Raw genomic sequence first — 14,351 nt, 5'->3', positions numbered from 1 at the left:
GTTCTTCCTCCTGGAGCTCTTGTAAGGCAGGCCTGGTGGTGACAAAATCTGTTCACATTCATTTGTTTGTAAAGGATTTTATTTCTCCTTTGTTTATGAAGTTCAGTTTGTCTGGATATGAAATTCTGGGTTGAAAATTCTTTTCTTTAACAATGCTGAATATTGGCCCCTACTCTTTCCTGGCTTGTAGAATTTCTTCAGAGAGCTCTGCTGTTAGTCTGATAGGCTTCCCTTTGTGGGTAACCCTACCTTTTCTCTGGATGTCCTTAACATTTTTTCCTCCATTTCAACCTTGGTGAAGCTGGTGATTATGTGTCTTGGGGTTGCTCTTCTCGAGGGGTATCTTTGTGGTGTTCTGTGTATTTCCTGAATTTGAATGTTGGCCTGTCTTGCTAATTTGGTGAAGTTCTCCTGGATAATATCCTGAAGAGTGTTTTCCAACTTGGTTCTATTCTCCCCGTCACTTTCAGGTACACCAATCAAATATAGGTTTGGTCTTTTCACATAATCCCATGTTTTTTAGAGGCTTTGCTCATTCATTTTCATTCTTTTTTCTCTAATCTTGTCTTCATGCTTTATTTCACTAAGTTCATCTTCAACCTCTAATATCCTTTCTTCCATCTGATCGATTCGGCTATTGATACCTGTGTATGCTTCATGCAGTTCTCATGCTGTGTTTGTCAGTTCCATCAGGTCATTTATGTTCTTCTCTAAACTGGTTATTCTACTTAGCAATTCCTCCAGCCTTTTTTCAAGGTTCTTAGCTAACGTGCATTGGGTTAGAACATGCTTCTTTAACTCAGTGGAGTTTTACCCACCTCCTGAACAATACTTCTGTCAATTAGTCAAATTCATTCTCTGTCCAGTTTTGTTCCCTTGCTGGAGAGGAGTTGTGGTCCTTTGGAAGAGAAGAGGCATTCTGGTTTTTGGAAATTTCAGCCTTTTTGCACTGTTTATTCCTCATCTTCGTGGATGTATCTACCTTTGGTCTTTGATGATGGTCATCAACAGATGGTGTTGTTGTGTGGATGTACTTTTTGTTGATGTTGATTCTATTCCTTTCTGTTAGTCTTTCTTCTATGGTCAGGAGCCTCTGCTATGGGTCTGCTGGAGTTTGCTGGAGGTCCACCACAGATGCTGTTTATCTTGCCTGATTATCACCAGTGGAGGCTGCAGAACAGCAAAGATTGCTTCCTGTTCCTTCATCTGGAAGCTTTGTACCAGAAAGGAACCACCAGATGCCAGCTGGAGCTCTCCTGTATAAGTGTCTGTCGACCCCTGCTGGGAGTTGTCTCCCAGTCAGGAGGCATGGGGGTCAGGGACCCACTTGAAGAGGCAGTCTGTCTCTTATAAGAACGCCATTCTGGGAAATCTGCTGCTCTCTCCTGAGCTGAAAGGCAGGAGCTTTTATGTCTACTGAAGCTGTGCCCATAGCCACCCCTTCCCCCAGGTGCTCTGTCCCAGGGATATGGGAATTTTGCCTATAGGCCCCTGACTGGGGCTGCTGCTTTTTTCCAGAGATGTCTTGCCTAGACAGGAGGAGTCCAGAGAGGGTTTTATACATTCTTAAACAATACTTTTCTCTTTTATTATTTTTTGTTCTTTATTTTTTAGGGATTTCATTTGTTCTCTTCTGTTTTTCGACTTGCAAGCTGAGGTCATTTATTAAAGACTTGGTATTTTTCCAATATGTACATTATAGTAATGTAAATTTCCTTCTAAGTATAGCCATAGGCACTTTTCACAGTATTCTGATATTAGTAAATACACTCCATTTTTTAAATTACTCAGTATTTTTTGGTAAAACATTATCTCTCTAACAGGCACATAGGTGGGCCATGTATTGTCATCTCATTTAACATTCTGTGACTTTACATTGAAGTGTTTAAACCACTTATATTTAATATGATTATTGATACTGTTACATTTAATTATCATTTTCCTGTTTGTTTTCTGATTTTTCCATCTCTTATTTGTTTCTTCTTTCTTACTGTTTGCCTTATTTGGGTTAATACAGTATGTTTTATTCTATCTCATTTCTTTTTTGGCTTGTTATCACTCTTTTTAAATATTTTTGCTGAACGTAGACTTTTTGATTGGACATTTCTTATCAGTACAGTAAGATTTTGCTGTGTCCTTATATTTGTTTCTATCTTTGTTACATTACTTGTTTCTCACTATGCTTTTAATTTGTCACTAGTTTTGAGCAGTTTAATTATTACATGTCTTACTCTAGTAGGCTTTACTTTTTTTTCTCTTGGAGTTAATTGAGCTTCTTCAATTTCTGAGTGTATATGAGTGTACACCTTTTCTTAAATGTAGAAAATTTGTGGTCATTTTTTCTTCAATATGTTTTGCCCAACTCTCTTCTCCTTTAATCACTGTTCACTGGGTCTCTGTTTTTATTGTTTTTTTTTTTTTTTTTTTCATTCTTTTCCTTTTTGTCATTTTGAGTCTATTCAATGACATTTTGAATCTATTCAAAATGGCAAAAAGGAAAAGAAGAAAATAATTTATTCATCTCCATTATGAGAAGAAGTTCACTATTTTTTTTTTCTGCAACATCTTGTCTGCTTTAATTTTATCCAGAGTATTTTTGAATCTTAGATATGTAGTCTTTTCTAAAAAAAAAACAAAAACAAAACACTAAACAATAAATATAAAATTTCTAGTAGCAGTAAGAAAATGTATGAAGTTGCTACATAAATTTTGGTATATTTATACAATAGCATGTTATGTAGCCATTAAAATAACATTGAAGCAAACAAATAAGCGAACAAAAATAATGACATGAGAAGATGTTGCCAATATATCACAATATGTAATGTGCACTATGAGATATATGTAAACTGAATAATACCATATTTGTCACAGAAAAAAGTACAGTATTAGAAAAATAATGTAAGAATATACCCTACAATGTTAATAATCTTTCAACTGTGGATGTTCTTCCTTTGAGCTCTTGGTTTTCCAAGTTTTCTGAGGTGTATATTACTTTTGTGATTAAAAAAAAATGAAGTTTTTAAAAATGAGGTTAGGCAATAAAAGGAAGCAGAAAAATAATAACTATAGAAGGAGAAAAAAAGAGTTCTTTAACGTGGTATACATATTTTATATATTAAGGCATATATACATATATATATGCCTTCAAGTTCACTAATTTTTTTTCTTCAACATCTTATCTGCTTTAATTTCATCCAGAGTTTTTTTGAATCTTAGATCTGTAGTCTTTTCTTCAAGTGTTCTTTAATATAGTACACATATTATATACATATTATATATATTAAGACATACATATATTTTGTTTGTTTGTTTTGTTTTGTGTTTTGTTTTGTTTTGTTTTGAGACGGAGTCTGGCTGTCTCCCAGGCTGGAGTGCAGTGGCGTGATTTCGGCTCACTGCAAGCTCCGCCTCCGGGGTTCATGCTATTCTTCTGCCTCAGCCTCCCAAGTAGCTGGGACTACAGGCACCTGCCACCATGCCCGGCTAATTTTTTGCACTTTTAGTAGAGACGGGGTTTCACCGTGTTAGCCAGAATGGTCTCGATCTCCTGACATCATGATCCGCCGCCTCCGGCTCCCAAAGTGCTGGGATTACAGGCGTGAGCCACCGCACCCGGCCACATATATGCTTTTAAAAATGTGTCTCTCTAGCATGCCGATTAACATTTAAAATATCATATTTAATTATATCAATGGTGTCTTTGGGGGCTATTTTTAATTAATATATTTTTCTTTGCATTCACATCTTTCTTCTTCTTTCCCTGGTTGTAATTTCTGATTGGATTACAGACATTGTGAGTTTTACCATGTGAAGCTAAACAGCTTCATATTTTCATAAATATTACTGAGTTTTGCTCTGATAGAAGATTAGATTTCTTAAAACAGCTTAATTCTTTTGAATCTTGGTTTTGTAGCAAACCTTAATCTAGGACTAATTTTGCCCCATTAATCAAGTAGTATCTTTCTGAGTAGTCTACGAAAATTCTTGCAAATTATGAGGTTTTCTACTTTGCCTGGTGAAGACTAGCTCCATTCACAGTTCATAATTTTTCTCCCTCTAATCCTTGTGATTAGTTACCTCTGGCATTTCTTGTTTCCTGTGTCCACTCGTATTCTCATAGGTAGTCAGCTGAAGAGCTGAATGAGATTCTCTTTAGATTTCTGTAGCTCTCTCTGTTACTTCTTCCTGCAAACTTTAGCCACATTAATTTCCCTGCTCAACTCAGGGAGATTGGCAAACTCCATCTCTGTCCCCATGTCCTGCATTATGAAAACCCTATTCAGACAGCACAATGGGTAAGTTTTAGGGATTATCTCATTTATTTCCCTTCTCTCAGGGGTGATTGTCTTATTTTCTTACGTCCGGTACTTTAAGAATTATTGTTTAATGTATTTTTTTCTGATTTTTTGTGTTTTAGTAGTATGGTAAATCCAGCACCTGTATACATGTTTGCCAAAAGAGGAATTTAGGGAAAAATATTTTTAAACATATCCCTGCTGACATAATTGTAGTAATTCATTTTAAAGGACATGGATGACCCAAGAAATTCTGTAGCCCATAAGACAACCATGATTCTCTCCTCCATAGATATTCTAGTGTTATTAAACTGCTTTCCACCAAATATTCCATTTTTTTCATACACTTTGTCAATCTGCTATCTCACTTATATATGATTGAATTTGTTATACATATATGTCCATAGATTTTTAAAATTTTATTTTCTAATGACATTAAAACTCTTAAACTTCTATTGTATAAATAATATACTATCATATATATTATACATCATAAATAAATGTTTAGAGATATATTCGATCTTTACATACACACATGTACTTGGTGTGTATGTGTATAAAATCTCCCCTATATATGATAATTTTCATGTGTGTATATAAAACCTCTCCTATATCTGACAATTTCCCACAGACATAATTTCAAAAGTAAAATTTCTCATTCAAAGACCGATAGTAAAATTTGCAACCTTGCTTCCCAGTGTTTAAAAAATGGCTTTAAAAAAGTTCAGTTTAAAGGTCCTCCAGAAATCTCTGTTTTGTATAGGGTACTCAAGTCCTAGAGATAATCAATTATAATTTAACCTGTAACATCTCAAGAATTATTGTAGGGAGAGGGAAAATATTGAGAGAAATTAATCTCAAATTGTATTCTTCAGATAGTACTACCAATTCTGCCAATTTATAAGGCCATACCGGAAAGCATAGCATAGAGGATGGTTCCTGTTAGCATTTAAAATGTGTGCGAAAAAGCTTTAGATAGCCAATTATAGTGTGAAGAAAAATCAGCAATAATTCAACAAGAATGCAACATTGTAACATGGGACTGTTTTGTTTGCGAAGATCAAATTTAGAAGGATGACTGATCTCAGAGCAGAAATAGGCTATGATAAGCATCACAGAGAAACATTTTTCCAGGGAAAGATTGGGAACTAATTCTCATCCACGATTAAATCTGTTCATCAAATATATTTTCTGAAATACATCTGCCACTTGCAACATGAGATTATGGTTACAATTAGCAGCTGTTGTCAGCTCTGCTTCACCTCATTAGTAATCATGGATCTCCAAAGTTATGGGGTTGATTATAGCTTTACAAGATCTGAAAGAACATGTTGCCTCATTTTACACCTATTTTATGCTTAACGTATTTAAAGTTCAATGATTTTTAAAAGTTACTTTCTACTGCTGTGGAATTGAAAAGCAACAAAACAAACTTTCTGGTGAGGGATTTAATTATGCCTCAATAAAATGTCCATGACTTCAAAATAAACTGGAATAAATGTGCAAGTACATTTGTATAGTAGTGCTTCTCTCATATTTGTTTGATTTTATTGCAAAAAGTAAAATAATAATAATCTAACAAGAATATCATGAATCTCTGCAAAAAAGATTTGAACTAATTTTTCAAATGAAATTATAAATAATATCATTGTACAGCTAATACTCAACATTCATTTTTGAGGTGTAATGAAGGTTGGCTAGACCACAGCTATGAGGAACATGTTTCTGGAAAGCAGTAGCTGAAAAGTAAAAACCAAATGATGTTCTAGCTCAATTGACTTAGTCAGTGGAAGAAATATATGGAATCTAGTAGAGAAAAAGGAATGAATTCTTGACATATTTCTGCATATTACTCATTCGTTCTGGTGTCTGTAATTGAGTTTAGATTATTTATGCTAGGTAAAAATATAGATATCTGATACATGCTTGACTTTTAATGATAGAACACAAAAATGTAAAGCAAGTAAGAAAAATGAAAAGCAGAGTTCAGCTTCCACGGGAAGAGAGCCCCTGAGCTCTCTTTCACATGTTATTTGATCCCTATATGATTGGATCGTGTCTCTGGAGAAAGTATTCATACAAAAAATTATGACAATGGCCTTTTTAAACTGATTGTTCAAAATTCAACGCAGGGGGAATCAATAAAATATTGTTGTTAGAGTAGGCCATCTGCTGGAACATAGAGATAGCTTTGTTCTGTGTTAAGGGTTTATCAGGCTCTTTCTGGTCATTTGTGGTAATCCAGTGTATTTATTATTAATAAGTAAATCAGAATGTCCCATTTTGGGTGAAAATAGAAGTTTGGCTGCTAAATAAAAGAAATGTATCCCTGAACTTTGACAAATTGTGAGACATCATTTGCACTGGAAACAAAAATTTGAACGTAGACCTGGAAGTTGGCACTGTCAAAGTTAAAAGTGAGCTATTTCTGTATCATCTGTGAGTTCCCTTCACGAATTCTTAATGTGAAAAATAGTGTCTTTCAAGGTTGTACCTAAGAGTAAGGTGGCCAGAAGCCTAAATCTATTTTGATCCTGAAAAAAATATACAAGTGTATCAAAGCTTGATTTTTATCATGTTGCAATTGTTAGCTATTTCTCAGTAATAGAAATATCATCGAAATCTCTAGGCTAAACACTAGGGCAACTAGCAATGAGCACAACAGGAAATTTTATTTTCCTCTTTGATCTTCAATGCAAACAGTAGGAAGAAATCCCAGATCTATTCAGATATAAGCAGGTAATGGTTAACTATTGACCTTTCCAACAATAGAGAGAAATATTAACGGGTGAATATTATGAATCGAGCTTCATTCAATGCACAGCTGTAGTTATGTTCTTTTGCTTCCACTTTCTTTGTGTACATTTTAGGTTTATTTTTATTCATAAGCAGAATTTGTGTAGCTAAGGAAAATAAAATATTTTTGTTGTTTCAGTGATTTTATTTGCTTTTCTCTCAAAAACCTTTTAATAGTGATTTGGTCCCAATGTCAGTAAAGCCCACATCAGGAATTGTAAGAGGGTTGAAACCTATAGGTAGGAAACATAATATTTTGTTTCATGTTAGCACAACTGGAAATAGAGGTTTAAAAGAAAAATTTCAATGTGACTTGCATGCTCAATTTTACTACATTGTGATTTTGCAAATCAGATCTATCTCTGAAAAGAATCTGACAAAGAATTGTTGGCTAAAAGCCAGTATGACATTTGCTTCTAGAAAAAAAAAATATATCTATATATATGTATATATGTATGTATGCTGTTGTGCATTATTATACATTTTTATATCTAGGTTTCTATTTCTCCTTTATCCCCTTAGGACTTCCCACCCAAGAAATATAGGCTAATCTTGGGCAGTGATCCTATGTCAAATGAGTGTATTTTAAGTGCCTAAATTCTTTTCATAACACCATGTGAAAAGATTACAATAATGATTATTGAAAAACTGAGGGAATACTGTCATTTGCATGTACTTCTGTTGTGCGTTGTAGAATCCTGCTAAATGACAAAACAGAGATGACTGAAGTGGTTCCATGTACAGGGAGTGAGGTAAAACCTGAGACCAGCTATATAAGTTTTATAGCCATTCCATGATTGAGATGACACCCGATAACTTTTTTACCAAAGGACCAAATACTCTTTTTGAAGCAGTGTTTATGACTCTGCAATAATCGTTTTATAAAATTTGGCAGAAAATAAATTAAGCAAGTATCTTCATGTACTATATTAAATTGTTAAAATTATGATTAGACCCGTTCACTTAATAGATCCCTGAAGTTCAGCATAATGCTTAAACAATAGATTAAATAGTATGTCTTTTAATAAACAGTTCAAACAAAAAAGTCATACAATTTATGTTAATATATGTTCACCCAATAATTTAAAAATTGCCAATACTTCATAACGTTTTAAAACCTAAATATCGGCTGGGCGCGGTGGCTCACGCCATGTAATCCCAGCACTTTCAGAGGCCGAGGCAGGAGGATCACAAGGTCAGGAGATTGAGACCATCCGGGCTAACACGATGAAACCTCGTCTCCACTAAAAATACAAAAAAACTAGCCGGGCGAGGTGGCGGGCGCCTGTAGTCCCAGCTACTCGGGAGGCTGAGGCAGGAGAATGGCGAGAACCCGGGAGGCGGAGCTTGCAGTGAGCCGAGATTGTGCCACACTGCACTCCAGCCTGGGCGACAGAGCGAGACTCCGTCTCAAACAAAAAATAAAAATGAAAATAAAAATAAATAAAATAAAACCTAAATATCTATTACTTATGTTTGCCAAAGCCAGTGCCAAAGTGTGAATATATTTAAGATTTATAGTGGGAACTGTAATTTTCCAATACACTTGATCAAAAAGGAACTCGTAATAAGATAAGATGCATTTAATAAGATACCTAGAAAAATGAGGACTACATCAGAGGCTGATTAGCCTGTTAATCGTCCTTCATTGCTTTTCCTGTTTCTGTTCTTATTCTAATCACTTTATCCCATAGTCTAAAACTGCTATATAAAACCTAGCCTGTGGAGCTACAGCATAGGATTCATCTAAGAGTTTGTTTAAAACGCACAATCCCAGCTCCCACCCCAGACCTACTGAATCAAATTCTGTTTTTAACAGGATTCATATGTGATTCATTTAAATGTTAATGTTTGAGAAGCACTCACTTTCTGACATGGCTCAATCAAAGACCGCAACAGAAATCTCAAAAAGATGTAAAAAAAAAAAAAAAAAAAAAAATAGCTAGTATGGCATAACATGGTCTGATGTAACTGAAGAACTTTCATATAAATTAATCTTTTCAAAAATTTATCTTTTAAGGATATATTAGATTTCTATTGCTGCCACAAAAAAATACTACCAATGTATTATTATCTTACAGATAGGTCTGAATTTCTGTACATCAGAAGTTCAGTATGTGTCTCACTGGGCAAAGTCAAGGTGGTGGTGTGAACAGGGCCATATTTCTTTCTGTATATTCTAGGCAGGGAATTGCTTTCTGGATCATTTAGGTTGTGAGCAGATTTCAAGTCCTTGCAGTTGTATGGGCGAGGCCCCTGTTTCCTTGCTGGATGTCAGCTTAAGGACTACTCGCAGTTTCTAGAGGCTGCCTATGTTCATTGTTTATTGGTTTGTGGCTCCATTCCTTCAGCTTTAAAGCTAGCGACAATGGGTCAAGTATTTCTCATTCTTCAAATCTGTTCTCTTTTTTTCTTCTGTTTCATCTCTCTAAACCAATTTTCTGCCTTCCCATTTCACTTTGTTTGTTTGTTTATTTTTGAGAGGCAGTCTCACTCTGTCACGCAGGATGAAGTGCAATGGAGCCATCTCAGGTCACTGCAACCTCTGCCTCTGGGGTTCAAGAGATTCTCTTTCCTCAGCCCCACAAAGTAGCTGGGACTACAGGCGTCCGCCACCATGCCCGGGTAATTTTTGTATTTTTAGTAGAGACGGGGTTTCACCATGTTGGTCAGACTGGTCTCGAACTCCTGACTTCAGATGATCCACTCACCTCTACCTCCCAAAGTTTTGGGATTATAGGCGTGAGCCACTGCGCCTGGTCTTCCTATTCCACTTTTAAGGGCTCGTAGGATTAAACTAGGCACGCCTTGATAATCAGGGTAATTCTCTGTTTCAGTGTTTTGAACCTGAATGACATCTGCAAAATTACTTTTGCTGTGTAAAACAACATCTTCACAGGTTCTGGGGATTAAGGTATAGACATCTTAGGGAGAAGAGATATTATTTTGCCAACTGCAGAGTGCTACAAAGCTTACAATGACGTCTTCCGCATACAGCCCTGATGAGAAAGTCACAGAACTCTGTGGTGATATAACATTTCATTTTGATTTGAAATAAGTTGGAGGGATAGATTAGAGGAAGCCCTTGATTCAGCTGGATGTTCCTTGAATAAAAAGCCATTCAAGAGCAATGTATTTTATAATAGCCTTCTCGATATTTGCTTATAGAGGACTCGTGACACAGTTATGTATTTTTTAACATACTTTCGATGTACTCATTACTATTGGCTCGGTCAAGTTTAACATTACTGTTTAATGTGTCTCAAGCACTGCAGTAGGCCTATGATAGGATAAGTGAACCAAGTGATACTTAAGAACTCACTTTAACAGCTGCCACCGGGATACATGTGCATAAATAACAGTTCTAAAGTACACATGGCTGTGGAATAGTAAGTGGAAAGAGTCAAATATATGAAATTGTTCAAATAAGAATTCCATAAAATAAAAATTCAAGAAAGTTGTTAGCATTTTACAGTTCATGTATTTGTCAGATCATTGTGGAAATTACCTATAACTTTCAGAAAGAGTAGAACTAGTAACCTTAGAAGAATGCTGGATTTATGAGTCTCTTCTGCCAGGTACTCTGTTGATCGGCATACTGATATGGACCGTATTTTCGGCATCCACTCAGAGAATGGCTCTATCTTCACTTTAAAAGCCCTTGACCGAGAATCATCTCCTTGGCATAACATCACTGTTACAGCCACAGAAATAAGTAAGTCAGAGCTACATCTACCTGAACACACCGTCTTTCATCAAAGTGGTAAAATAATAGCACTAGCTAGACTCATTTTCTTGAGTGGTATGATTGTATCCTTAGCAAGATCTTAGAGAAATGGCTTAGAATGTCAACACATTTTTAAATTGTTTTTAAGGATTATCAAATAATTCATTCATTTCAAATTTGCTTTTCTTTTACACCTTATATAAGAGAGAAATATAATTTAACCTCATAAAAATAATCTAAGAAAATTATCTATTACAAATAATACCTCATTCTCAATTATGTTTTCCTCAATTTCATTGTGCTTTTCATTTGGACCATGTAAGAGAGCTGAGATATTCATCAGCAGCCCAATTGAGAAAGTGAACACCACAAAAAGGATCTGTTGCTAAGCTACAAATGGGTGAGTGGTTTCACTGCTTCTGTGTAAATGAGACTGAAATCTTACACATGTTCTCGTTGCAGATAACCCAAAACAAAGTAGCCACATCCCTGTCTTCATCAGAATTCTAGATATAAATGACCATGCTCCGGAATTTGCCATGTATTATGAAACATTTGTTTGTGAAAATGCAAAACCTGGGCAGGTAAATAAAATCATTAAAAACTTAAAAGAATATATTTTCTCTTTACAAAGTCAAATGACATTACATCACTTTATTTGCAGGATTTCTTTTGTGCAAACTATTGTCAATACTTCTTGTCCACCATTTATTTATCCTTAACAAAGAACTCACAGTGATTTTTTAAAAAGCCATTTAAAAATGTTTTTATAATGTAATCAATAATATAGTAGGGAATATTATAACATATGTTTTAATTTATATACTAGGTTTATAGTGAGTATCACATATGTAGAAGCTGTTACGTACATTCATAATTATGCTTATGCTGAGTTATCTTCACTAATAGAATGAAAATATATCATTAAATAACACATGAAGTATGAAAATGAAATTGTTTCATGTTACTATAAAGGTAATCATAATCATTGTTTTCTTGATTACATTTTGCCACTTTTAATAGTTTTAGGAGATTTTGATATGAGTGATATTTTGTAAGTTTTAAACTTTAAAGTTTCATATCATTGAAATGAAGTAGATTTGTATGTAAAAGAATTAGGAAGTCTTCTTACAAAGTAATTCTTTCAAATGTATATAAAGTAATTCTAAGTAAATGCAGAATATGCTCATTTTTGACAAAAATATAGTATTTTTCTATAACAGTAACTGCATACATTTTACCCAAATTAACTTAACCATTTAGTTAACTACTTTGAAAATAAAATAGGTAGATGTTAAGAATCATCTATAATTCCATCATGTCTCCTTAAGGTAGAAAATAATCTAAAATACAGGTTTTCTTCTATTCTAATAGAGAATATTATGAACTGAATGTTTGTGGCCCTCCTCCAAATTCAAATCTTGAAAATGCAACCCTAGTGTCATTGTATTTGGAGATGGTGTTTCAATGAAGTCATTAAGATGAAGTGAGGTTATAAGGGGATAGATCCTGATCTGATGGGATTAGCATACAGAGAAGAGATAACAGAGAGCTCATGCTCTCCCCTTCTCCTGTCCCTGAATTCATGGACCAAGGAAAAACCACATGAGAGCACTCAGGGAGAAGGCAGCTATTAATATATTAGCAAGCCCTCACCAGAAGTCAACCACACTAGCCTCTAGATCTCAACCTTACATTCTCCAGAACTGTGAGAAAATGCATTTCTGTTGTTTAAGCCATTAAGTGTGTGTGGAATTGTTATGGCATCCCAGCTGACTACGACAGAGATACATAACACATTCCACCTACATATACAAAAATACAAATGAGATTTTTGTTTGTAATAACATGAAATTGTTACATAGCTATTTAGATAAAAATTTGCTTTTCCTCTTTATTTTACAACATACAATGGGCATCTCAGTTTAGTAAATGATTTTTTGAATTTGATGCTTAATATTCATAGCATAGTTACATTACTACTTATTCAATTACTTCCTTCTTAATGGAAATTTGGTTTCACAAAATGTTACCCTAGCACTATCCCAGTCATACTATAATGAGCATTGTAGTACATTTTGCTTGTTTACCACCTGGTACTACTTTCCTTTGATATAATTCTCAAAGTAGGAATAATTAAATTATATCTATAAATATTAATAAATGTTCCCGAATAGTTCTCCAAATCTGTCATAAACTAGGTGATATTCCCACCAAATACCTATGATTGCCTACGTATTTGGCAACCCTAGATTTTAAATATCTGCCAATATGTAAATTTCTCATAACACTTTTAGTGTGAATTCTTGTAAACTCATTAAGGCCAAACATTTTTTTTTCATACAAACATGGACTTAAAAATAATTTACAGCTGTATTAGTTCCAAAGCTTGCCATGACAAATTACCACAAACAGAATGACTTAAAACACAGAATTTTATTTCTCATAGTTTTGGAGGCTGGAAGTATAAAATCAACATGCAACAAGGCTGTACTCTCTCTAAAAGCTCTAGGAGACTATCCTCCCTTGGCACTTTCTAGCTTCATGAGCTTGCCAGCCATCCTTGACATCTTTTGGCTTGTGGACACCAATTACTCCAATATCTCTCTCCATCATTTCATGGCATTCTTCCTGTATCTGTTTCTGTGTCCAAATTTGCTTCTTCTTATGAAGACTCCAGTCATTGAATTAGAGTCCCCTCTAATTTAGAATGATCTTATTTTAACTTGATTTTATCTGCAAAGAGCCTATTTCCAAATAAGTCACATTCACAGGTACTGGGATTTAGGACTTGAACAGATCTTTTAGGGGAGCACAAGTCAAACTACAATCACCTATAAATATTCTTTACTCACATAGCTATTAGTATGCTTATCTTTTACTGATTCATGTGTGTTATTGATATATTATTTGCTAATATTTTATAAAAATTAAGTATAATTTATATTAACTAATTATAATTATTTAATACATATTACTCATTGAATTTAACCAAGTTAAAAATAAAATGGATATTAAGTATATGTATATCCTCATAAAATATACTTATACAAAGCCCATCCAATAATTTCAAGGCCTCAAATGTCATATAATTAAAAGATCAACTTTTTATGATTTAAATTATTACTAAAAGTCAGATTTGTTATTGCTATTTAGGAACAGAAGGTTGAGCAAAATATTAGATCTTATATAATTATTTTCTTATGTTCCAATTTTCTAAAGAGAAAAGTTTATTAATTTTTTGTTAATAATTGTACACTTTCAAAATGACTTTATTAAAAATACAGTTACATATCACCCTGTCAAAATGATATAATTATCATTAATATAAAATTAAAGTGAAAGTAGCACTGACTAGTGAGTATGTAGGTTAGTATGGTTATAAAAGGTATACAGTGAAATAATGGAAAGCTTAAACTATTGTGAATTTCAATAACTGTTCACCACATAATGTTAGACTATGAAACCTGTTTGTTTTTGTAGAACAGAACGTTAAAATCAGAGTAATTAAATGACTGTGATTTCAAATC

General features: G+C 34.1%; 1 protein-coding gene across 1 annotated transcript in view; it reads left to right on the top strand.

The window, feature by feature from the left end:
• Positions 1 to 14,351, top strand: part of CDH9 (cadherin 9) — a 163,664-nt gene that overhangs the window by 142,979 nt on the left and 6,334 nt on the right. Inside the window, exons 8-9 of the mRNA XM_015139773.3 lie at positions 10,673 to 10,809; positions 11,284 to 11,405. Coding sequence (XP_014995259.2) covers positions 10,673 to 10,809; positions 11,284 to 11,405 — 259 coding nt within the window. The remainder of the gene's footprint in view (positions 1 to 10,672; positions 10,810 to 11,283; positions 11,406 to 14,351) is intronic.

This window comes from Macaca mulatta, chromosome 6 (assembly GCF_049350105.2).
Source record: "Macaca mulatta isolate MMU2019108-1 chromosome 6, T2T-MMU8v2.0, whole genome shotgun sequence".
NCBI lineage: Eukaryota > Metazoa > Chordata > Mammalia > Primates > Cercopithecidae > Macaca > Macaca mulatta.
The sequence above is the reverse complement of the archived record's forward strand: the minus strand, read 5'-3'. Positions and strand labels throughout refer to the sequence as shown.